This window comes from Myotis brandtii, unplaced genomic scaffold (genome assembly GCF_000412655.1).
Source record: "Myotis brandtii unplaced genomic scaffold, ASM41265v1 scaffold834, whole genome shotgun sequence".
In the NCBI taxonomy this organism is placed as follows: domain Eukaryota; kingdom Metazoa; phylum Chordata; class Mammalia; order Chiroptera; family Vespertilionidae; genus Myotis; species Myotis brandtii.
The window spans coordinates 864809-889769 of record NW_005371386.1 but is presented as its reverse complement, the minus strand read 5'-3'; the positions used below and the strand labels follow the sequence as shown (position 1 = coordinate 889769).

The window sequence follows — 24961 nt, the reverse complement described above, 5'->3', positions numbered from 1 at the left end:
TTTCTGGCTTTTCAGAGTTTGGGCATGACAGCTTGTCCTGCCTCAGAGCTTCAAGAGGAAAAACTAGTCCCTCAAAAGCAAATTTGTTACTGAGTTTAATAGAAGGTTTATGTATGTTACATATTTGTTTAAGAGAAGGGAACTCCTTTGGCTCATTTAATCCTGTCCTGGTGAATTTAGGTTTGAATGGATACTGAGGGAACATTGATCACACAGCTACAAAATCAGCAAGCCCTGGTAGGCTTCTGATCAAGATCACATTAGCTCTTGCTTTAAGGCATCTTCCTCAGCTCCTACCATTTATCCAGTGGTAGATAATATATGGAGTGAAACAAAAATGGAAAAGACATAGCTGGGCTTTAAAATAAGATGAACATCTCTCTGGACCAGAAATGGAAACAAACAAACACAGGGCACAGTGAGCCGTATGTGGTGCGTAGTGGGCTTTCAGCTCCTGCTGTCATAACAGGAATTACAATTTTCCTCACAAGGTGTGGGGGCCCAGAGCCAAACATTTGAAATCAGGGCCCCACAAAAACACACCTGGAAAGGCACATACATAGGCATACTTATACTTGAAAGGACATTGGAAAAAGAACAGTTTGGACTGCTGCGGGGGACTACTGCTTATATGCAGCCATGGACCTAATGTGTGGAGCCTGGGGAACAGGTGGGGAGTGCACTTGGGAAAGAGAACTTCAGAGCCTTAATACCAGGACATGAACCATGCTGCCTGGTGATGAAACTCACAACAACTGCACTCATATCATTCAGTGTGACTGCTGCAGATTACCAATATAAGATCTAGAAGCTCTTACAGACTAGAGGCCTGTGAATGGCAGATGGTAACAGCCACAAAACCACTTGATGGGGAGAGGTGAGTTCCAGCAGGAGAGGAAAACACACACACTCCATCTCTTTCAAAATGTGTCTTCAAACCAAAATCCAAAACACATTAAAAGGTGAGAGAGTCCTTCCAAACTGACCATCAAAAGATGAATTAAGCCTAGATGAAAATAAAATGATAGAATGGTACAGCAAGTATTGCTTGTAAGTACATTTAGGATGTGCTCAAATACATAAACAAGAAAACACCATATTTTTTTTTAAAAAATAGCAAGAAACTAAGACACAGAAATAGATGAAGAATAGATGGATCTGAAAAAGACATCTTTGGAAATAAAAACTATCACAACTTTTTTTTAAAATTTTGTTTTATTGCTTAAAGTATTACAAAGAGTATTACATATGTCTCCTCCCCCGCCCCCTTGACATTCCCCCGGCCTCCCCTACTGAAGCTACGAAACCCAATAGACAAGATAGAGTAGACCCAGTCACAGAAGATAAGAGAATTAAAAGATGATTCTGAGGACTTTACTGTGCACAGCGCTAAGAGAAAAAGATACGAAATATAAATGAGCAATTAAAAGAGATGGGGAATTGGCCACAAGGCTCTAAAATATACCTAATCGAAGTCTCAGAAGAGAATGGATGAAATGGCAGAGAAGCAATGTTTGAAGCTGTAATAGCTGAAAATCTTCCAGAACTGAAGAAGGATGTGAGTTTTTAAGGAAATGGTCTCCCGAGAGAAATTTCAAACATCTGGGAAGGCAAGAAAGGCTCTACTTAGGAGCAATTGGTATTCTTCACAGCTCAGCTTTGGGAGGCCCTGGCTGATTCAAATGACCTTTTCTGTTTTTCACTGGAAAACATAAAAACTGAAATGTAATGTGTTGTATATACTAAACCACGTTTTCTGAACAAAGGCACTTATAAATAACTCATTAAAGGAGAATCTGTAGACAACTAGACCCAGAGGATCAAGATATCAAGGAAGACTTCTCTAAAAAATGCCAGTACCTTTGTGAAAAGTAGGTGGCAAGATAATAATAATTTGTTTTTAGACATGGTCTTCAGGATAGTATCACAGTGTTTTCAAAAATAACATTGTGGATGACCAGATAGAGTATAAAGAAGAATCCTGAATAGGGCCTTACATAAGAAGGTATTACCAGTTGGAAAATTTCAATGAAGGTGAATTTCTTTCAGTGAATATTGCAAGGGGGAAAAAATAGAAGATAATTCATGTCAAGTGAAACCTTGTGAACATGGGATGCTGCTTCAAGTTCACAGAAACATTTAGATGATTGTCAGTTAAGTGGTCAGAGATTGGATTTAATTAATGTGGACAACTGCTTACATTGGTTCACACCCAGAGGACCTATATGCAGAATCTGGCTGAAGGTAAACTTATTTTGATAAATCTCTACTTATTACTGCTCTGTCAAAGCAGCTTGCCACAAAACAAACTGCACACACAACTGTCCTTGAAGATTGAGAACTGATGGGATGTCAATCAAGACAGATAGGAGATTATATTCCTGTCGATGAAAAAAGTCATATATTGGTTTCCTACATGACTTTAAATTCCTAGAAAACTTACAACGTTAGCTATAGGGTAGAGCTTTAAAAAAAAGAATAGATTGGGTTTTATTTCTTCTTTAATGTGAAGATACGTCATTTTGAAACTAAGCATTTTGGAAGACATGCCATTCTCTGCCCAGATACTGAACAACAGGAAATATTTCCCTAACAGGAAACCTGATCATGAGATTATCTTACTTTCTCCAGTAGGACAATGGGAAAACTCTTCTCACCTCACTTGCATCTCATATCTTTTCTCATAGATATAGGTCCTCCACATTTGTGGATAGGAAGTTCTCTCGCCTGAATGAAATATCATCTGTGAACAACAGAAATCTGTCCTCGTATTTTGGTATTTATTGTAACTGGAAAAAAGGTAGCCAAGAGTTCTAATCAGTCACCAGGTATCAAATAGCAGAAGTGTCATCAATGGAAATTGTATTTCCAGCAATTCTAAAGCAAGAAGGGAATCTGTAGTCCTAAATATATTTATTGAAAAGCATAAAAATAAAAAAAATGATTTAAGCATTCAACCTGAAAAGCTAGAGGAAAAGGCACAGTGAATTACACCACGTTATTAATGGATGTGAAATGAGACCAGAAGAAGTGAAGAGCTTCCCCACATTTCTGGATATGAAGACTCAAAAACATGAAGTCTGTTCTTCCCAGTTTAATCGATAAATTCAGTGTAATTCAACCCCCAAATTTCACCAAGAATTTTGGTATGAAAAGGTGACACTAAAATCATAGGGAAGATCAAAGGGGTCAGAAGAGCCGAGACAATTTTAAGGCAAGAACAATGGGAAAGGGAGGGTCTACCACACACCAGCTTATTTAAAGCTGCGGTGTGGCACCTGCATGGGGCGGAGACATACAAAGAAACCAACGAAATGGAATAGAGAGCTCAAAAGCACACTTGTGTGTTTATGGACTCTTAACGAATTGCCGAGATACCATTAGAAATCACTGGGGGAGAAAACTATACAACGAATGGGCTGGCTTAATAAGTTATCTATGGGGGAAAGTAAAAGTAGATCGTATGTTTATACCAAACACAAATGACTCTGTGTAAAGTCCTAAATGTGAAGAACAAAATCTTAAACGTTATGTAAGTGCAAGGAAGATTTTCTTAAGCAAAACATAAAAAATAGAAAATGGAGTAATATGTTAAAATTTAAGTTTTTTGTACAACAGGATGCCATGAACAAAGTTAAAGGTAAGCTACACAGAGATATGGGTAGGAGATAATATTTGTTGTGCACATAACTGGCAAAACAATAAGCATCCAGAATATAACCAGAACTTTAATGCGAAAAAGACAATCCAGAGGGGAAATGGATAAAGAAAACATGAAAAGCCAATTAACACAAAAGAAATTCAACCTCACCAGTAATCAGGGATGTACAAATTAAAATGCACCCATCAAATTGGCCAATACTTAAGTGTTTGATAACCCCAAGTCTTTGATGAAGATGTGGTTTAATAAAAAATCTCATTCACTATTGGTAAGAGAGTAAATTGGGAAAACCACTTAGGAGAGCAATTTGGTAATATGTAGCAATGCAAATGTTCCTGGGACCCCAAAATTCCACATCTGGATATGTTCTGTAAAGAATCTCTTAAACAGGTACCCAAGGAGACAGGTAGAAGGGAATTCATTGCATCATTGTAATTGTGAAAAGTTGGAAACTTAAATGCCCATTGACAGGAGAATGTTGTTGGCATATTGAAGCAGCAGAATAATACCTTACAGCACTTAAAATCGCAAATGATTATGTATCAACATGGATAACCCATCAAAAGCGTGTTGAAGGCAAAAAAGCAACTCTTAGCATGGTATGTACATTTTTAAACATTAAGTTCTTAAACAGAAAGTTTAAGAACGTGAAAAATAATGCTGTGGGATTGGATTACATGAAATGGCCATTTTTAGAGGTAAAAAACAGCCGACTATCAGCCTCTTTGTTAAGTTCATCCTAGTATTTGTGGATATGTTCGTGGTAATGATGGACACGGGATTCAGGATGGCATTACCTCCTTGGGGGCGATGGTGAGGAGGGACTGATATGGTATTGACCAGGGCATGTCGGGGAGCTTCAGCTTTAACTGTTATATTTTATTGTTTCAAATATGATTTGAAAACAATAGGGCAAGTGTTAAATGTATTAAAGCAGTGTGTTGGGTACCTGGGTACATTCTTAGTATGTTCTTATACATTGCTGTTGAAATAGCTGATGGTTTTTTATGCAAACCACCATGTTGATAGAGGTATAAAAATTGTAATCTCATGACATAGAGAAGTATTTACAAAATGGTTAAATTTTTTGCTGCTGACTTGTCTGAACATAGCATTCATAAGGCTTTTTGTATAAAATAAAAGGTTGAAAAGCACCTCACCTCACACACCCGGCAGACGCTTCTGATTTTATTTTTGTTTTTTAGCATTACTAAGATCGTCGTCATAAAAATCCATTCATTAAGTGCCCCTCTTCTGCTTGCTTTTGTGTTTGGTGGTGGTTAGGTGCATCTCTGCCATTTTATATGAAATCTGGTGATGATACTGAACTTACTTTTTTTTCCCTTTCTTTCTTTTTCTTTTTCTTTCTTTCTTTTTTTTTCTTTTTTTTTTTTTTTTTACTTCTTGGGTGCCAACAGGAATCTGCAAGCAGAATATGATCGCCTGAAGCAGCAGCATGAACACAAAGGCCTGTCCCCACTGCCGTCTCCTCCTGAAATGATGCCCACCTCTCCTCAGAGTCCCCGGGATGCTGAGCTCATTGCTGAGGCCAAGCTACTTCATCAACACAAAGGCCGCCTGGAAGCCAGGATGCAAATCCTGGAAGACCACAATAAACAGCTGGAGTCCCAGCTGCATAGGCTAAGGCAGCTGCTGGAGCAAGTGAGGCCCCCCTCTCTTTAACTTGGGACATTTACAAAATCGTGCTTTTTTTCTCTTCAGTAAAACTAAAAAAACAGACCGCCTTTTGAGAAGTGCAATAAGCATCAATTTGTTGAGTACCTAGTATGTGCCTAGCAATGTGCTAGATATCAAGGGACATGAGGAGGAAAACTAGTGTGCTTGCTAATATTTGTTCAAGATTGTTTCCTACAAAAATGTTTTTATTTGAATGATTTAAACTTCATCTTTAAAAAAAAGTATCTAAAGGTTTCCACTAGTTTTCTAAAAGTGAAAATTGTACCTCTTAAAATGGAACTCTCTTTTTAGCAATTAGTATTACTGTAATTTCTGGTATACCTTGGGGTTTTATTCTTATGTTTTCTAAAATATAATTTTTAAGCCTCCATTGAAAACCTAGTAAGATACTGCATTGTAGTAGACCCTACCTGTACATGGTCCTGGCTTTCTGAGAATTTTACCTTTTAGGATATGTTTTCTCCATCTTGCTTCACAACAGTATGAATTCTCCACTACATTTTTTGTGGCCCCCAATGGTTTCACCATTCTCACATGACCTAAATATTTTAATGATTTAGTCTGCTGATTTTTATATATCCTTTTTCACTGAAGCTGTGATTTTTTTTTTCAACCATGTAAGGGGCACAACTCAGACACAAAAACAATATCCATGGAGCTCATCAATGGTGAAATTTCCCAAATTTAACAATCTTTGGGAGGTTTCTAAGTAGGAAAGGTCATCATTTCTGAGTTCTGAATGTCTATAATGGTTTTATGTTTATATATCTGAGTGTTTACTATGAAAAATAATTCTGTTTTCTTCTGGATGCCTTAGCCCCAAGCAGAGGCCAAGGTGAATGGAACAACTGTGTCCTCGCCTTCTACCTCTCTTCAGAGGTCAGACAGCAGTCAGCCTATGCTGCTCCGGGTGGTTGGCAGTCAGACTTCAGAATCCATGGGTAAGTGTCTGTCTTAGGTACTCCTGGATTTTGTTATCTCTTAAGGTCTGGAAAGGGTGAACTCCTTGCTGAGACCTTCAAATCGTCGACTAAATTATCTAATATCATTTCTGGGCAAAGCATTGTGAAGGAAGAGAAAATGTTTGATGTTGTTTTCCTGGCTTTCCCACACCTTAGTAATTTAGGGCAATCTCTGCGTTAGATTTGTCGTCTCCACATGAGATCTGAAGATAGCTAGCAGACGGTCGGGTCTGTAAAAGATCGCTCAGTATATGAAAAGATACTGTGTGCCTTTGAAAACTCCATAAATTCTAAAAACAACTGAGTTTTAGAACCACTGTTGTTATTTCCTACTGCAGGGTTTTCCCCTTTTTTGAAGTAAGCAAAGCATATGAAACTGAGTCACATATTTTAGCCATGAGACTCAGAGCCCTGGGTGCTTAGAAGCATTAATTATTTAGGCATGTCAACACCCGCAAAGAGGCAGCGTGCCCATGAAAGCACCCAAGGTAAAGTGCACATCAGGCCCCGGTCCTGATGATTTGTGGAGCCAAGAAGATTGTGGTAGAACTTGAATCCAAGGACAAAACTGCTATATTCTGGAGGCTGGGATAGGCTGAGATAACTTGCCAATATAAAATGGGTAGGCTCTTTCGTTAAGTTTGTTCTCTTGAGAGTAAAGACTGAATTCAAAGGAGATTTTTTTAAATGTATAAAGCAACTTCATTTAAGAAGAAAAAAAAACCCAACCATCTTCTTGAAGGATGCCCACAGGTATTTAAACAAATGCAATGGGTGTCCCCATACTTTGAAGGTCTATGTGCCAAAGTCTATGAACCATATTCTGGATAGAGAGTTACATTCTTTAAATGAACAACCCCAATGACCTTTTTAAAGTGAAATATGGGTGAATTCATAGTAGGTGATCTATGTAATGAGTGGAGTGCTTCCTCAAAGCATGAAATACTTATCACTGGTAAGTCTCTGTGCACTATATGTGTGTTTACTGGAAGAGTGTCCTAATAAAGTTTACATTCTATTGGAAAAGACAGACAAATAAATAGAAATTAACAGTTATGTTCTCTTGGCTTTCATGAGCTACACACACAGGAGCCTATGACTTCCTAACGACTCCTTATGTCTAATGACTCCTTAGCTTCTGATTTAGAACAATTTCAAACTTATGGCAGAATTGCAGTTAATTCAGTGTTTTTGCCACCTTTGCTTTATTTATTTATAGTCACATCTATTTTGTATATCTATATGTTAACAGCTTTATATATACTGTATATATTTATATTTTATGTGCATATTTTATGCATGTGTAGAGTTTATTGATTTGTTTCTCATTTCACTAGCCCACTTAATGATTATGTTTCATGCATAATGACACTTTACTCCTAAATCCTTCAACATGTATCTTCCAAGGTGAAAGATCTTTGCATACATGACTACAATAGAATTATCACACTCAGGAAATTAACACTGATACAATACTATTCTCTAATACATAATTTAAAATTCAAATAGCCCCAGTTCTGCCAATGATATTCTGTATAGCTTTTTGCTTTTTTTTTTTCATTCAGCATCCAACCAAGGTCATGCTGTGCATCTAGTTACCATGTCTCTTTAGTCTCCTTTAATCTAGAACACTTCCCCAGGCTCTCTACATTTTTCATGGCAGTGACATTTTAGAAGAGGTCAAACCAGTTGCTCTGTAGAATGTTCCTCAATTTGCGTCTGTCTGCTTGTTTAGTCATGATAGGATTAAAGTTAAATATTTTATAAGCAATTACCACATAGGCGATGTTGTATCTTTCTCGGCTCATCACCTGAAGGCTTTCCTAACATTCTCTCTCCTTCCCCTTTACTCTTTCTTGGCACTACTTCAATTTCTTGGCTTCTGCCATGTTGATAACCATAAGTCCTAAATCTCTCTACTGAGTGTCTTCTGGATAAAAATATAACCCAATCTGAAATCCTGATCAACCTCCAGAACATTTCTTCCAATTTTCCAAACTACACAAAGGCAGTCATTTTCTACACTTTGTCCCTTCATCTACTTTCTTTTACTTTTAAGCTCCCTTGAAGTATAATTGATATACAAAAATTGCATACATTTAATATATGCATTTGGATGAACTTGGACATATGTATACACCCCATGATATGATCACCACAACCAGGCACTAAATATATCCATCACTTCTAAAACCAACCCTTTCCTTAATTTCTTTAGCTAAGTCCTACCATCATCAATCAAATCATCAAGGTCAATCTGTTTTACCTCTCTTATAAAGAGCAGAACTCTTCAATTCATTTTTTCTGCCCAAATTTAGCCTTCATCATGTGATCAGCTGAACAGACAATATGAGTACTCTCCTAATTGATTTCTTTTTTTTTTGTCCCTCTCCCTTTTCAAGCCATCTTCCAGATGTTTCCAGTTACTCTCCTAACATTCAGATTGTATATTATTCTTCTCCTTAAATATGTTTGTGACTCCTGTTTGCCTACAGAATAAAGTTCATACTCCTTAGCATGGTATTCAAAATCCACTTTCCTCTGCAACCCAATTTTTTACTGCCTTCAAACATGACCACAAAAGATCCTGAATAGCCAAACCAATCTTGAGAAAGAAGACCAAAGCAGGAGGCATCGTACTTCCTCATTTCAAACTATATGACAAAGCCATAGTAGTCAAAATAATATAGTATTAGCATAAAAACAGACTCGTAGATGACCAGAACAGAATAGAGCCCAGAAATAAATGCATGCATACATAGTCTATTTATTTACAACAAAGGAGCCAACAACATACAATGGGTAAGGATAGTCTCATCAGTCAGTGGTGTTGGGAACACTGGGTATCCACATGCAAAAGAATGAAAGAAGACCACTATCTTATATCGAAAAATCAGCTCAAAATGGATTAAGGGCTTGAACATAAGACTTGAAACCATAAAACCCCTGGGAGAAAAGGTAGGCAGTAAGCTCCTTGATATCAGTCTTGGTGATGAAATTTTTGGAGTTGGCATCAAAAGCAAAGGCAACAAAAGCAATAATAAGTGTGACTACATCAAAGAAAATGCTCTGTTACAGCAAAGGAAACCATCAACCAAATAAAAAGGCAACCTATGGGATGGGACAAAGTATTTGCAAATCATATATCTGATAAGGGGTTAATATCCAAAATATATAAAGAACTCATACAATTCAATAGAAAAAAATCTGATTCAAAAATGAGCACAAGATCTGAATAGACATTTTTCCAAAGAAGCAACACAGATGGCCAGCAGGTACATGAAAAGGTGCTTAACATCACTAATCATCAGGGAAATGCAATTTGTAACCACAATGAGATAAAAGAATATTAGCTATTAATTTTAATATTTTTCACCACCATTGAACACCGACTGGCTAATAATCACTATTATCATTGTATACCATAATTAAAGAACTTATACACAGCATTTTAATGTAAAATTGAAACCATCTACCCCAAATATAATTTTAAAAAGTAATTGAAGCTTACATCAAGTACTAGATAAATCATTTATTTTCTTCTGAAAAACTGGAGGAAAGCAGAAAAAACATGTCATGAAGTAATCACACATCAAGTTGGAAATTGGTTAAAAACATTATATGTGATTTAAGAAATCCAAAGAAAAATAATGATGGGCATAGTTGCTAATACACAGACCCCTTTTTAAGAGAGAATAATTTTCTAGTACATAGTTCCCTTTTGTATAAAGAGAAAATACTTTGCTTAGGTGTAAGCAAAATTACAGGAATAAGGTTTCTTAGGTCTTTTCTGCATAGGTTCTGGCTAAAGTCATTTCTTAAGCAAGTAGGAAAATCATCATTTGAATTGAGGAAAGGGAAGTGAGTCAGATGAGTTGTCATCCTTTCAAGAAAGCCTAACATCTTGCTGAGTTTCAGAAGACTTTAAAAAGATCTTGCCCATAGCAAACCATTCCATTTCTTTTTTCCCAGATTAACTTTGAGTCATTTCACTTCTTTTTTCTCCACTTCCTCAGTGTCTATCACATTATGCTATATCAGGGTATATTTTAACTTTGATTGTCTTTCCTTATTTTGAAACATTCATTTAAAAAATGTTCCAGTCATTTTTGGGGGCCGACTTCAAACAAGCCGTGACAGTTATAGCTAATAATCAAAAAGGGAGTTTTATGCATGTTTGTGGGAATCACCTTGGAGTAGAACTGTGATCATCTGGTTCATAGGTCAACGCTCAAACCACTGAGCCATGCCGGCCAGGCTGATTTTGTCTTAATAGTGAGCACTGCCAAGCATTCTTTAAGCTTGCGCTTAAAAACCAAGGATGAGAACTTAATAAATGCAGGATTATAATCATAGTTGAAAATTTAAGTGGCAGGGACCTTAAATATTAACATTAAGTCATTATATCACTGGCTCTCCAGTCATTTCCTGATCAGATGTGAAACTAGGTTTCCTTCCTTATTGGTGACTTGCTGAAGCAAGGTCTTCTTTTAGGTGAAAGTGACAATATGCTGGAACAAAGTGAGATGGAAGAGAAGTTATTTTCACTATTAGAAGACAATGTTATGAAAAATTCGTTTCCAAGGACCTTCAAAGTTCAAAATAATTTTGTTTTCACTTGAGAAAATTTTCCCTTACTGAAATGCTGTTTGAGGTGTATTTCTTTGACATGTGACTAAACAGAGAACACAGATCAACAAAACCTACAAGGAAACTCTCATTCCCTGAGGAAAGCCATCCATCCCTACATTTTTTTGCCTTCCAAATCACCATTCTCTCCTCACATAAACAAATTCTCAAAAATTAAAAAAAGTTTCCCCTTATTAGCCTCCAAAAACAATATTATGATAAAGTAGTCCCATGTAACAAAGAGGAAAGGAACGTAACTCCCCGCTATTCCCCATATCCACAGTTCTTCAAATATTAATATTTTATCACCTATATAAGTCACATACAACTTTTATTTCTCCCTGTTACATTGGACTTTAAAGGTACTTCATTTTTGTTTGTAGTTTTGGTTAAATGTCAAAGGAAAAAGTGGTGAAAATACTCAGTGTCTCCACTCCTTTCTTTCTTACCTTCATAAATGCAAAATGTCACAGTCTTATTTTCTTTTGTGTTGAAAATACACTGCAAGTGTCCAATAATAATTTTTAGTACAAAGAAAAATGTCTCACCTTTGTTAATAGGACACAAGAAACCTATGTCAACTTTACCTTAAACTTTAAACACATGTACAGTTTTCTTCTGCAAAGATAATGACATAGATAAATCCCCACATGGAATTCTTCCCTTCAAGGAGTTGTTCCCTAATTAGTAAGCTTAAAGGGGTATTTTTATTTATATTATTTATGAACAAGTGGAAATGAATTTTTAATGGATTTCTAGAATGCAATCATGGGCCTTTTCTCTAGTATCTCTAATTTTTTCCTTAAGTGTAATTTTCCATTGTTTGTGTTTGCTTTCATTAAGGTGAGGAAGATCTTCTGAGTCCTCCCCAGGACACAAGCACAGGGTTAGAGGAAGTGATGGAGCAACTCAACAACTCCTTCCCTAGTTCAAGAGGTAAGCTGCACTACCTGGCGGTAAACTCAGACTTACTGGAGTTAGGCCACTATCGGAAATACCCAGCTAGTATGTCCGTTTTCCACATTTAATAAACATATGCTGACAGAATGCCAATTTGGAATCACTGTGAGAAGATTTTATTTTTAAATGTGAATTTCTGGTTTGGATGACTGAATTTTCTGGTCATAGATTCTGGTTAAAATTAAATACCTGTGTAATCTAGATGATTCTGGAAATATAGAATACTAACTTGCATTTCGAAAGTATTTTACTTGCTTTGCACATTACTCTGCAGAGTTAATTATGAGGTAGGTTTTACGTAAGAGCAATTATGTAACTTTTACAGACGAGGAATTTAGTGCCCTAATGGTGCCTTTGCCAGGGACATACAGTTAACTATACAATACAGCGAGTCCAGGACATGCCTGGTATATAGTGGTGGTGGGAACTCTAACTTGCAATTTGATGCCCTTTATATTTAAAAATTGTGTCTTATCCCATCATTTAAATATAAGTAGATTTAAATTTTTATATACTATTTTGTTACTTTTTTTACTTCCAGAGATGGAATACTACCTTCACAAAGAAAGGCATTGACATTATTAATGCCTTTAATTTCTTTCTCCCCATCACTTTGACCTTGTATACTTAGCCCCTCATTCAAAAATAGCATTTTCCCCCACCGTATTTTCCCTCCAGCCCGTATGAGCTTTAGATGTTTTGCCTCATCCAAGGAGGTACTGTGCTGCTGCTGTTAATTTTTTGGAGTTTTTCTTTAAGTTTACTGCCCTGACGTAAAACAAAGTCACTGACCCACTTCCCTTCAGTGAATAAAAGGAATGGCAGCCAATGCCTGTGAGCAAACAAAGGAAAGTCAGGAGAAGCCAAAGAGGGAAAACACAAGGCTTTGTGGCCAGTGATTGGCACCCCTAATGGGCAGCCCAAGAGGGAAGGGCTCCAGAGAATCTGGCTATTTGTTCCTCTCCCTAAGGGCGCTGACGATGGTGTTTTGAGTCCTGTCTTTTTGTTCACTCTCGGTGCACAATGGCCATTTCCTAGCTACTCGATGTATGAGTAACGTAGTGCAGTGCACATTAAAAGCAATAATGTTCTGATAGAGGGTTGCTAAGGAACCGTCAGGGGAAGCTAATTTTAAACATCTGCACCAGCCATCTTTCTACCACAGAGCATCTCTGATATGTTGATTCTAACAGATAAAAATCTTATCTGTCTTCCACCCACCCCACACCCACCACTCTCATCCCCATCCTGACTATCTTAGCTGTCTTCTCTCCCCAGATGCTATGAATCATAATGAGACCATATGCCAGTTTGACATAAATCACATGCTTTCACCTTTATCCTGCCAGCTTTTACCAGCACCTACTATGGACCAGTGGAGGGGGTTAGGGATGCAATGAAGAAATGTCAAGTTCCTTGTCTTTTAGGTGCTCATGGTCCACAGTGGATGCAGATTTCCAAAGTTCAAATCACAGTACAGTACTATTATTGCTGTAATGGAGATGTCTACGACACGATGAACCCTAGAAGCACCCTTTTAGATAAATAGGAGGTTAGCTTCAGACTGAGCAAGTGTCTTCTTCAAAATCACACAGCTACTGGTCGGGCAGGGACTTTGGGCCTCAACATCTCACACACATTCCATGGACCCCAAGCTTTCCCTTGAAGGTCATGGACACTGTCTCATCCCAGCCCCTTAAACTGAAAGCAAGTTACCTGCTCTGTGGGAAGTTAGTGGTTATATGTTGGTGCCCTGTGCATTTCTTTCACATCTAAACAACTAGAGTCTAGCAGAGGAGAAGCTAGAGCAGGGCTCATGCCTCATTCCCCATAGCAGCCTTTTGTACTGGGTCTCTGGTCCATCCTAAGTGTCTTTTTTTTATATGTTCTTATTGATTTCAGAGAGGAAGGGAGAGAGAGAGAGAGATAGAAACATCAATGAGAGAGAATCATGGATCGGCTGCCTCCTGCACAACCCCTGCTGGGGACCGAGCCCGCAACCCAGGCATGTGCCCTTGGCCGGAATCGAACCTGGGACCCTTCAGTCCGCAGGCCGACCCTCTATCCACTGAGCCAAACCGGCTAGGGCCATCCTAAGTGTCTTGAAGGTGAAATCCTTGGCATTCTCTCCCTGCATCCCCTGGCAGAGTCCTTAAAGCTGGATACCACATGGGTATGGAAGTAGCCACCTGCAAGACTAGAAATATGCTTCCTCTGCTATGATAGCTGGTAGTTCGCATCTCTTATGCTACTTGTATGATGTGGATTTACTTATATGGAAACTTGGGCAACTATTCAGGCCGCCTGCATAGTGTTTACTAAATTAGTGCTTATGGAAGCAATATTGTCCCCTGAGTGTTAATTGGAGTTTTCAAATATGGTATACGGAGGCTTTATCTGATATCAATTTCTTTAAGTAAGATCCTACTTACTCAATAGTACTGTGATGGCCTTCGAGAATGAAATCATTTTCCTGAAAAAAACACCATCAAACAAACATAATAGGAGAGTAGACAAGGAGCTAGATCTGCCTGGTATTTTGTAATGCTATGACCTTGACATTTTTACTTTTCTTGCTACTTCCTGCCAAACTTGGCCTTATTATAGGCCTTTTTATGATTCTGCACCCAATCCCAATGTGTGGGGGTTTCCTCCACACCAACAACAGGCAATTCTCTGACACCAGCTGGGAATCCTACACTGCAACTCAATCCGGACACTATCTACCTGGAGGTTGCATCACATCCCACAGGTTCATGACTCAGTCCTACAAAACTGGACCCCCTCCTTTGGGTTAGATTAACGTTCTCAAGGGGCTCCCAGAACTCAGCAAAAACGAGTTGCTTATTAGATCACCTGTTTATTAGAAAAGCATTTAACTCAGGAACAGCCAGCAGGAAGAGATGCATAGGGCAAGGTATGGGGAAGCGGCATGGAGATTCCAGGTCCTCTGGGAGCTCCACTCTCCCCGAATCTCCATGTGTTCGTTAACACAAAAGCGGCCCAAACCACATCATTTTGGATTTTTATGGAGGCTTCATTACATAGGTCTTATTGATGAACTCATTGGCCACTGGTGATTGAACCGAATCTTCATCCCCTCCCCTAACCCTGCAGTCTGGGAGTAGGACCGAAAGTTCCAACCCTCTAATCACATAGTTGGCTCCCAGCCTCCATCTCTAGGTGCTCATTGACATAAAAGGCACCTTGATGCTTCTCATCAGAGGAAATTCCAAGGATTTTAGCATTTCTGTGCTAAGGAAGGACAAAGACCAAATATATATTTCTTATAAGTCACATCACACTTTTTCTCCCTAAATTCAAAGGATAAAAAGTGTCACTGCAAAAATATTATCAACATACTCCCCAAAGTGTATTTTTGTATGTCTTATTTCTAACTAAAAGCATTTCTCATTTTTAAAGAATAGAGAAAATATAAATACATGGTAGGGTTTAATGGGAACATCTATATATACACCACACATATACGTTTATAGTCACGTGTACAGGGTAGGCAAAAGTGGGTTTACAGTTGTGAGTATGAGAAACAGAGTTTATTCTTGTATTATTTTCCATATGAACAACTATAAATCTACTTTTGCCCCACCCTGTACATACAAAGATCAGAAGCAAATGTTTCAAGCAGTAGTTCTTACCATACTACATATAATTCACACTATTCCTATGTGTTATCTACTGAAAAATAAACTGCTGCTTGCAACCCACTAAATTGATTTTCTGATCCAGTGGTTTCAAACTATTGACCTAACCAATCTCAGTTTTTCTTACCCAGGTGGATATACTTTTAAGGAAAATGAAATTTTAGAATTTTTACCATGCAAATTTCTGCTAAGACCTTGCTAATGTCTTAGAGGATATTAGCCTGCCATCCATGTTCCCGATGCTGTGTTACAAAAAATGAAGTTCACGGTTACTACAGCTGTTTTGGACAGCTGTTTGAGTAACTCAGAACAGATGTCTGAGCCCAAGGTCTGACATTTAGTGGAAATGTGCTCTTAAATACCACCTCGTGGTTTACTTAACCCTGCTAGGTAATTGCCCACAGAGGGAAATACTTTTTTAAAAAAAAACTATACTATGTTTTCCATAAATATAAAGTATATAGGTAGGGGAGTTACTGTGTAATTTAAATTTACAATTTCTTTGTTACCCTCTGCCACAGTTTTGACTCAGAGGTCAAGTCTTAAAGTATCAGCTAACCTTCATCTTTCATTTTCATTAAAAGTACCTGGAAGCCCAAAGAAGTTAAGTGCCTGGTTCATGGCCATTCAGCAAGTTAAATTAGCCTTCTGGTCTTCTCTCAATGGCCTTACTAAACTGTTATCCAAATTAATAAAGGGGTTACATGCTTCTCCATGTAGTGATAAGCTGATGGCGAAACTGTCCTGCATAATAGCCAATATAAACGGCAGGGTGTTCAAGGTGTGGATGGGTTCACATTTAGCTTTGTGATTATATCTTTCCTGATTAATTTCTAGATATATATAGTTGGCTGTTCACAGCCACTTGGGAGATTTGAGTGGCTCAATGTATATTAAACACAGGATGTCAACCAATTTCTCTCTAATCTATTTATCTATCTATAATCTGTCCATCTCTCTATAAAAGTATATGTAGAAGTTGAATTCCAGTGTAATAGAAATCATTATCTACTGTAAACACTTTCTAAATCTCCACCATTATTCTTTAGGAATACTACATGGGTAGAATGAACAATAAACATAATTTTAAATTAAACTCTTTAAGTTACTTGCCCACACACATCTGATTATTTAGCAGTCTAACAAAGGTATTTTTATATTCATGAAAGAAGTGCTCCCCTAGTCAGCAGTATGATATTGGGCTTTCTCAAAACGAGGTGCCACTGTACATAGATTAATGAATGCGAGGATCCAACATAAGCTCTTAGTACAGCAAGATAATTCAGGAAGCAATTAGCAGTACTATGCGGGTATTTCTGCCGCTTGTATAATCGCTTACCTGCTGACCTGTGCCACATAAATTTTATCCCCAACAACCCATAGCAGCCTGTCACTCTCATACTTCCTGTCCCTTCCAAATAAGCCCACATAAATTCTGTGACATGCCTCTAAATTAGCAACCCAGCAGCTTTGCAAAACCTGCCATCCTTTAAAATTCAAGTCTTATCTGTGATTCTTTAATGGAAGAACAACATAAAGAACCAGGGCGGAAGCAGGAACCACTGTGTTTCCTTTCTGCCTCCATGAAGGATTTTAGCTCTCATTCCTTTACACTTGGGGCCTGCAAACTACAGTCCATGGGTCCAGATCCTGGTTTTGTAAATAAAGTTTTATTGGTACAGAGCCACAACCATTCAATTACATATTGTTTACCACAATTTCTCACTATAGTGGCAGAGTAGCTATGGTAGAGCTGAAAGTCACTACAGGGATAGAGTGGCCTGGGAACCTAAAATCTTTACTCTCTGGCCTTTACAGAGACAGTTTACCAGTCCCTGCTTCACACTGTTATTTTGTTATCCATTCTAGCTCATTACATACAACCACAGGCTTAGGTGCTGATCAACTTTGAGCTCATCAAAACTGCATTTGAATCGACTATACATTTATATCCCTGTTCATCAAAGACCCAGCATGCTTCAATATATTTCAAGTATGACCATTAGAATCTTCTTTTACTTGTATTGAAACAGAAATCCTAAGGAAGGAACTCATTCTGCACTTTTCAAACTGGTCAGTGGACTGAGATAAAGAAGCTAATGGTACCCAGAAACTGACATTGAATTAAAGAATTACCACCAATCATCTTAAGTTCTTACTGCCTGAGTAAACTTGACTTATCCAGACCTGTCCAAGCCCTATATTTAGACTCAGGATGTGCTAGCACATTTCCCTTTTTCTCTTGATTCATTTCCTGACAACATCCCACATTGCCAGATGGACAGCCTCAGTGAATGTCTAAGGCACCTCATTGCCAAAGAATGTATTTATGAAATAAAACTTCGCTCTGGTACTTATATTTCTTGATTGATAAATAATTTTCTTCAGTATTGCATCTTATCAGTATAGAACTATGCTTAGTACAGTGGAACACATTTTTTTTAACTTTTTTTTATAGAAAAAGAGGGCAGTCTTTTTGTACTATGCTAATGAGCACATTGCCACCCAATGATGAGGGAGGCTTTTGAAAGAGATCAGGGTTAACAAGGCTCTGGGAGGCTCAATTACATAAAATACGGATCCTGGAGAAGTACCTGAAACAAAACCCAAATCATTTGCTGCATATTCGGCAGTGCCCAGTTGATACAGAGCTCTGAATATGGCTTGATATAGAATGGATAAAGATATGCAGCATTTATCATTCTAGTAATCGTAATTACACTCTGGAGCTAAATCATATTGCTTTCTAACAACACGGTCCTTCATGAAAGTTCTGAACTCTAAAAAATAGACCAGAGAAACAAGCCAGAACAAGTTACCAGCTCTTGTCATCCAAGCTAGAGGGGTAGCACACAAAGCCAAGTTGCCTAAAACACCAAAGGACTCATGGCCATGACCTAGTGGCTACCCTACTAATTCACTTCAAGCAGCATTTATCAAATACCCATAGTATCAAGGTGCAATACAAGGTATTGCGGATAGAGTGGTGGGTAAGCAACATGCGGGCCCTGCCCTTGAGACCATAATCTTGTAGGGGAAAGGAATTAATTCTACTACTAGACAGTGTAACTATGAAGTACAACGATTAAAAAAAACAAAACACGTAGCTTGCTAAAGGAGTCAAAAGGAATAGGTAAGTCATGCTGGCATTCATTTGAATCATCAAGGATGAAATAAAGTTCTTCTGTTCCCTTTTCCTGCCATCTGGTATGGGCCTACCACTGGGATTCCCCCCACTCCCCACCTGAGGTGCTGGCACCTATTTCTTTCCTGATTTGAGTAGGGTCATGAATACTTTGCCACGAGGACATGGTCAGTCAAGCAGTTTTTATACTCTTAAGAGATTTCGGATTCAGGAAAATTCAGAAGGAAGGAAGAGAGGGAGGGGGGAAAATCATACTTAGAAAACCTTTAAATATATACTAGAAGTTTTGAGCCCTAAACTTGAGTTTTGAAAGATTTGTTTTTGAGCAGTAGCTTCATAGTTCCTCATTCTAGACTAGTAGTTCTCAAGTTGTTTCAGGGAGTTTTGGTCTTGGAGCTCCTCAGCGTGGTGGGTCGGGGGTGGGGAGGCCTGGGTCTCTCACAGTTCTGCTTTTATCTGCTGTAAATACTGGGATTTCGTAGAAGATTTTTGCTGAAGTCCAAGTTTGAAAACCAGTAGTATTTCATTTTTAAGACTCAGGAGCTAAAAGGAAATTGCGTGCCCAAGGCATGGAGTATGGTCAGAGGGCTCTAATTTTCTGTCCAATTATATTATCATCGAAAAGTTCCTCATCAAAACCTGCTTTTCAAAAATAAAGTACATACATATAGATGTGGGATTCTATAAAGCAAATAAGGCTAGTGGGTCTTTAGCCATGGACTCTCAAGTCTCCTGATACCCGCTGACATGAGGAAGTTAAAGGCTTATTCCTGGCTCCGGCTCTGTGGCTTGCCCATTAGGGGGATTGATCTCCTTTCCCTTTTTTCTTTCTTTTCCTCAAATGCCCCCAGTCCCACTGTGTTCATGCTCAGCTTCTACCAGCTGGAACAAATTTTCCGAAAAGGATGGAGTCTGTCATCTATGTGATATTCTGCTTTGCATTTGGGGTGCGGAGTTTGGGCACACAAAGACAACTACTGTTTATGTTTCAGTGTGTTGATTGTCAAGTCCAGAGTAAAGAGATTCTGAGACTTTTGACGTTAAGCTTGACATTCTACAGTTGCTCTTAAAAACAATGTTCGATTTGTCAGATTTCTATGCTGTGCCAGCTCTCATCCAGTTTTCCCACATGACCACCATGGATTCTATAAGTGCTATCTCCTGGATCGTGTTATCTGTTTACACTGATTTAAGTGTGTGTAAAGGTTATTTGACTGGATGTGTCTTTTGGGGTGTTTTTTTTGTTTCTATTTTTTTTCAGAAAGGAATAAATGAATTGTCATCTCAACATTAGTTTGGTAAAAGAAGCAAATTGGTATGAAAATGTATATATATGCATGATTTTTTTCCCTTTCTGATATCTCTACCTCTTCCTCTCTCTATTATTAAAGGAAGAAATACCCCTGGGAAGCCAATGAGAGAGGTCAGTGAGATTCAGACTCACAGCCATGGCTTCTGTCTGTCTCATCCCGCTTTCTATGTTTGGCGTTTGTGTAAGAATTGTGTGCGTGCACTCGCATGTATGTATTACACATGTCATCGTGTAAGGATGGTAGTCACCTCTCCACTTGCAGCTCATGAGGAACAGTCCTCAAATATTCATTGCCATTGTCATCACCATGACAACAGGACCACGGGTCGGGGGGAGCAGGAATCTCTTTAAAATGGCAAACCTCCGTAGTCCCTGGGTCGGAAGCCTGCAGTTCATCATCTGTTGCCATTTGCAACACAAACAAAAATCTTCCAAATAAATTTAGCCTGGGACATAACTACTTCCAGGACCTTAGCATTTTCTGCCAGTGCATTTGGTTTGTATTCTTTTGGGATGTCTTCGTTTTGTCTTGTTTTCTTTCTTTTTTTTTTTCCGGGTCCCTAACTCTCTTCCTTTCCCACTTTAGCTAATATTTTTTGAGCACTTACTGTGTGCCAAGCACTGTTCTAAGTACTTGCCATCTTTTTTCCTATATACGCTTCACGAGAAGCCTATGAGGTAGATACTCTTATTAACCCCATTTTACAGATAAGGAAACAGAGTAAGTGCAAGGGCAAACTGTGTCCAAGGTGACGGAGTTTGAATCCAGGCAGTCTCCAGAGCCACACTCTTAACTCTTATGCTTTACTGCCACGTTGGAAAATGGTGTTGGAAAGGCTTGTGTCATCTCTACTTGCCCTTTAGAGAGGATGCTTATTTTGCATTTGGCATTTGGAGCCAGATAGAACGTTAACCAATTAGAGGTAAAAAATGAACGTTGGGAGTCTTAAGAGTTGTTGGGTTTTTTTATGCCTCTTTTGGTGTTAAAGGGGGTAGGATATGGCGTTATCACCGTATGTGGTTTGGGGTTTTACAGTGAAAGCTGCTTCATGCTTCTATTCTACCAGAAATATTAGCTAGACATTGAATTACCTAATCAAATGACGATTGGATGACAAAGTGTTGAGTGACAGCCCAAGTGAAGTAAAATTGTCTTTACCAAGAGTTTAGTGCAAAGGACGTGAGAAGGAAAACTCACTCGTGGATGGCAGTAGCGTGTACTCATCTGGGAGGCAGACTGGGTGGGTGGAGAGTCCTTAGAAGAGAAGGTTTTGGATCCTTAGCGATAGGATGGACAAGAGTAGCCACTCGTTCATTTAAATATAAGGAGTCATACTGGGAATTCTGCCACCAGGCCATGCAAGCCTGATAATTAAAGGATAATTGAATGATCCTTCAGTGTGTCTACACCAGTGCTGCTTCCAAGGCTTGGGGCAGTGGGGTCCCAGGGAGGGAGTGGTAGGCTGGGAGGAGAAACTGAGGAAGCCTGAATCGGTGAAGCATTGAATGCTCCTGACGGTTTGCCTGGCTCACATACTTCTTATGTGAGACGTCCCGGGTTCATTCTGATGGTAAGTGCTCCTTAACATTTCTTTTAACTTGCAAAAAGTTGCACCATAATCTTGACCACCCTGAACATGTTTCTCTCATGAATGAATTTTAGAAAAGGCCAGCAGCTATATTTGAAGTCATATAGGCATTTGGAAACTTTACTACCTGAGGCACATGATAGTCACTTAAGTTTCCAGAAAGCCAGAGAACCAAAATAATAGCTATATTTTTTTCTTTTTTTAAAAATATATTTTTTATTGGTTTTTTACAGAGAGGAAGGGAGAGGGATAGAGAGTTAGAAACATCGATGAGAGAGAAACATAGATCAGCTGCCTCCTGCACACCCTCCACTGGGGATGTGCCCGCAACCAAGGTACATGCCCTTGACCGGAATCGAACCTGGGACCTTTCAGTCCGCAGGCCGATGCTCTATCCACTGAACCAAACTGGTTAGGGCAATAGTGATATTTTTAATGCTATGAAAATACCCCAAATGTATAGTAGACCAGATCTTTCCCTCCCCAAAGATGAAATTATAGAAAAGGAAAGATAAGCAGATTTCACTGCAGTATTCTGGCTTTGCTTTGGCCATTTATTTGGGCATTATATTTTTTAAAAATAGAGTGCCAGATTGCTATTGAGGTCTTGGCTCGCTGCCAGAAAGTCTCAATTCCAATCACGGCGGAAAATAACTCCCTTAGGCAGCGGTGGCGCGTGAGACTGGATGTGTCGCAGTTCGCGCCAACTTGGAAAAACATACCACTGCCCTAATGTTCAACGCATGGTGCCTTTGTGTTCAACAATCCTTGCATTAAAATGGATTAAATTAATACGTTCTACAGATGTATTTTTGTGTCAGCTTGTTCCTGACGCTGATTATAGATGCCTGAATCCCGCCTGCTTTTCAGTGCCTTTCATGCTCATAATATAAGATTTTAATTTTGACTTTAGGAATACCTGTCATGTAAAATTAATGGCCTCTCTAATGTTCTGCTTTATACACTGGACAATAGAACCAGGGTAAAGCTCTATTTTCTGTATCCATAGCAGGGTGCAGTTTTATGCCTCCAGTGGATTGAGATATATGATTCTTTGAGGCAGTATTTTGTCAAAGAGACAGATTTCTTTTCTGGCTCTAACGAAAACATCCATGAAAAACATTGGAATCACTATTCTGGTGAAACAGGTATTTGTAAATAAAGTGACCAAAGGCCTAATGTAGATATGGTGAGGTGACTGAACACCATTTTTCTAGCATAGGAACAACCGTGAGGTCATTTGGTGAACATGAACCGGCTAGACAGGTTAAAAGGCCACCTACCATTCTTTGGGTGTGTGTATGGTATATTAAGAATAATAAGTAATTTTACCGGGTCACTTTTTCAATAGCAGACGTACCTAGAACTCATGCCTTTTGAGAGACTCAAGTTTTCTGTTCGGGTAGTAACTGATCACCATGTCAAGGAGCACAAGCACCATTTGGTTATATACAGTAAGTCCTCACTTAGCATCAGCAGTAGGTTCTTGGCTTTAAGTGAAATTACATATGATGAAACCACTTTTGCCATAGGCTAGTTGATATCAACAAGAGTTGGGTTCCTACGAGAGCTCACCAATGTTATAACAAAACGACGGTGAACAAAATGTTATTCAAGGACCTGCTGTAATCTAGAAATGCATTCACTTGTCTTTGTTATCTTTAGAACTGCAATCCACATCTCATAGCAAACAATCTAAAATAGGCCTGTTTTGATTATTATCAATAAGCCAGTGGGAAAAAATGAATTCTTCCCTGTTTTATGTTTGTAACATATTTTCTAGCTACAAGGTGGACTATATGTGGGTAATGAGAAATAGTTGGAATTCTATTCAGATATCAAATTGAAAGGGTCTTGAGTTTTGTTTTTACTGGCTTCGCTGATTGCTGTTAATATGGCAAGTAATTAAGAATGTACAGTTAGTCCATCCATTTCCAATTATGCATGAATAATTGCGATTTCCCAGGGTTTCAGGGCAGTCAAAAATAGATACAAGGGAAGCCCTCTAACCTAATGGCATCAGTTATATATCTGTGCTCTAAGCTCAAAAGAACAGCAAAGGACCCCCTGTCTTCCTGTGGTTATTGATGGTTTAGAACAGGGGTCCTCAAACTTTTTAAACAGGGGGCCAGTTCACTGTCCCTCAGACCGTTGGAGGGCCGGACTATAGTTTAAAAAAAAACTGTGAACAAATTCCTATGCACACTGCACATATCTTATTTTGAAGTAAAAAAAACAAAACGGGAACAAATACAATATTTGTATTTGCATGTGGCCCGCGGGCTGTAGTTTGAGGACCCCTGGTTTAGAAAATCCAATGACTATTTCAGTTCCACTGAAGGCTGCCAAACACTTGGCCCACTCTCTAAGTAGTACATGTTTTGTTAAAAGTTTTTATGTTTGCAATCTCAACCAAAATCCATAGTGATTTTTTAAAAATATACTAGTAATTAGTTCTCACAGAAACTCTTTGCACTAAGTTCAAAGAGATTTATAAACTTGGTCACCTTTTAATGGCTGAATGGCATTACAGTTTTAATAAGTCTTAGTTTGATCTGGTGCCATCACTGTGTAAGTGCGCGCCTATGAATACTCTCCAGATCCTCTCTCTCTCGTATATATAAAAACGACATCTCTTGAAATAAATATTAGGACAGAATGCCTGTCCTAGTCTATCTTTAATTTTTATAGAGATTTTAACAATTACTATGGCAATCTGTAAAGTTGATACATGGCAAGGTAGTAATAGCCTAGTAAAGCATTTTTCATTTCAAAGGCAGTACTTGAATAGTGGAATGACTTACTGATGTCCAAGAATTAAAATAAGCCATATAAAAATATGAAAAGTCAAGCCATGCGGTATGTCTCACATCATTTTACTCTAGATTGGGATTTTGCCACAAAGTACCCAGGGATATTGTGCTGCCTCTGTGTTCTGTGCTGGGGGATTAATGCCAGGTCATGTCACATTATTATTAAAAGGTGATTCTGATAGTTAACCCTCATTTAGGAGATCAAAACTTGACTCACAGGACACCCAAATCCATGCTAAACATGTGGGTCATATTATAATTAGGCTCTAGTCTAGAGTAATTTGGAATGAACAGTGATTTTTATTTTGAAGTTTTCTAATTCAAACATTAATAGTGTACAGAAAGGTCTCATCAAGAGTTTCTTTTTCAACCCAAGTAAAAGCAGAAAGCAAATAGCCACCTCCACCATAGCCTTAGATCCCAAGAAACTAGAAACACCAATCAGAAAGTATATATGCATCCCTATGTTCATAGAGGCACAGTTTACCATAGCTAAGATTTGGAAACAGCCTAAGTGCCCATCAGCAGAT

The 24961-nt window shown here is 38.5% G+C and overlaps 1 protein-coding gene across 2 annotated transcripts in view; it reads left to right on the top strand.

Moving 5' to 3' along the window:
* The window catches only part of DMD (dystrophin), a 154783-nt gene that overhangs the window by 126211 nt on the left and 3611 nt on the right, over nucleotides 1–24961 (top strand). The window contains exons 12-15 of one of the 2 annotated variants that reach the window (XM_014531976.1): nucleotides 5080–5323; nucleotides 6177–6300; nucleotides 11794–11886; nucleotides 20109–20140. In XM_014531976.1, coding sequence (XP_014387462.1) covers nucleotides 5080–5323; nucleotides 6177–6300; nucleotides 11794–11886; nucleotides 20109–20140 — 493 coding nt within the window. The remainder of the gene's footprint in view (nucleotides 1–5079; nucleotides 5324–6176; nucleotides 6301–11793; nucleotides 11887–20108; nucleotides 20141–24961) is intronic. The other variant, XM_014531975.1, reaches the window with a different exon arrangement.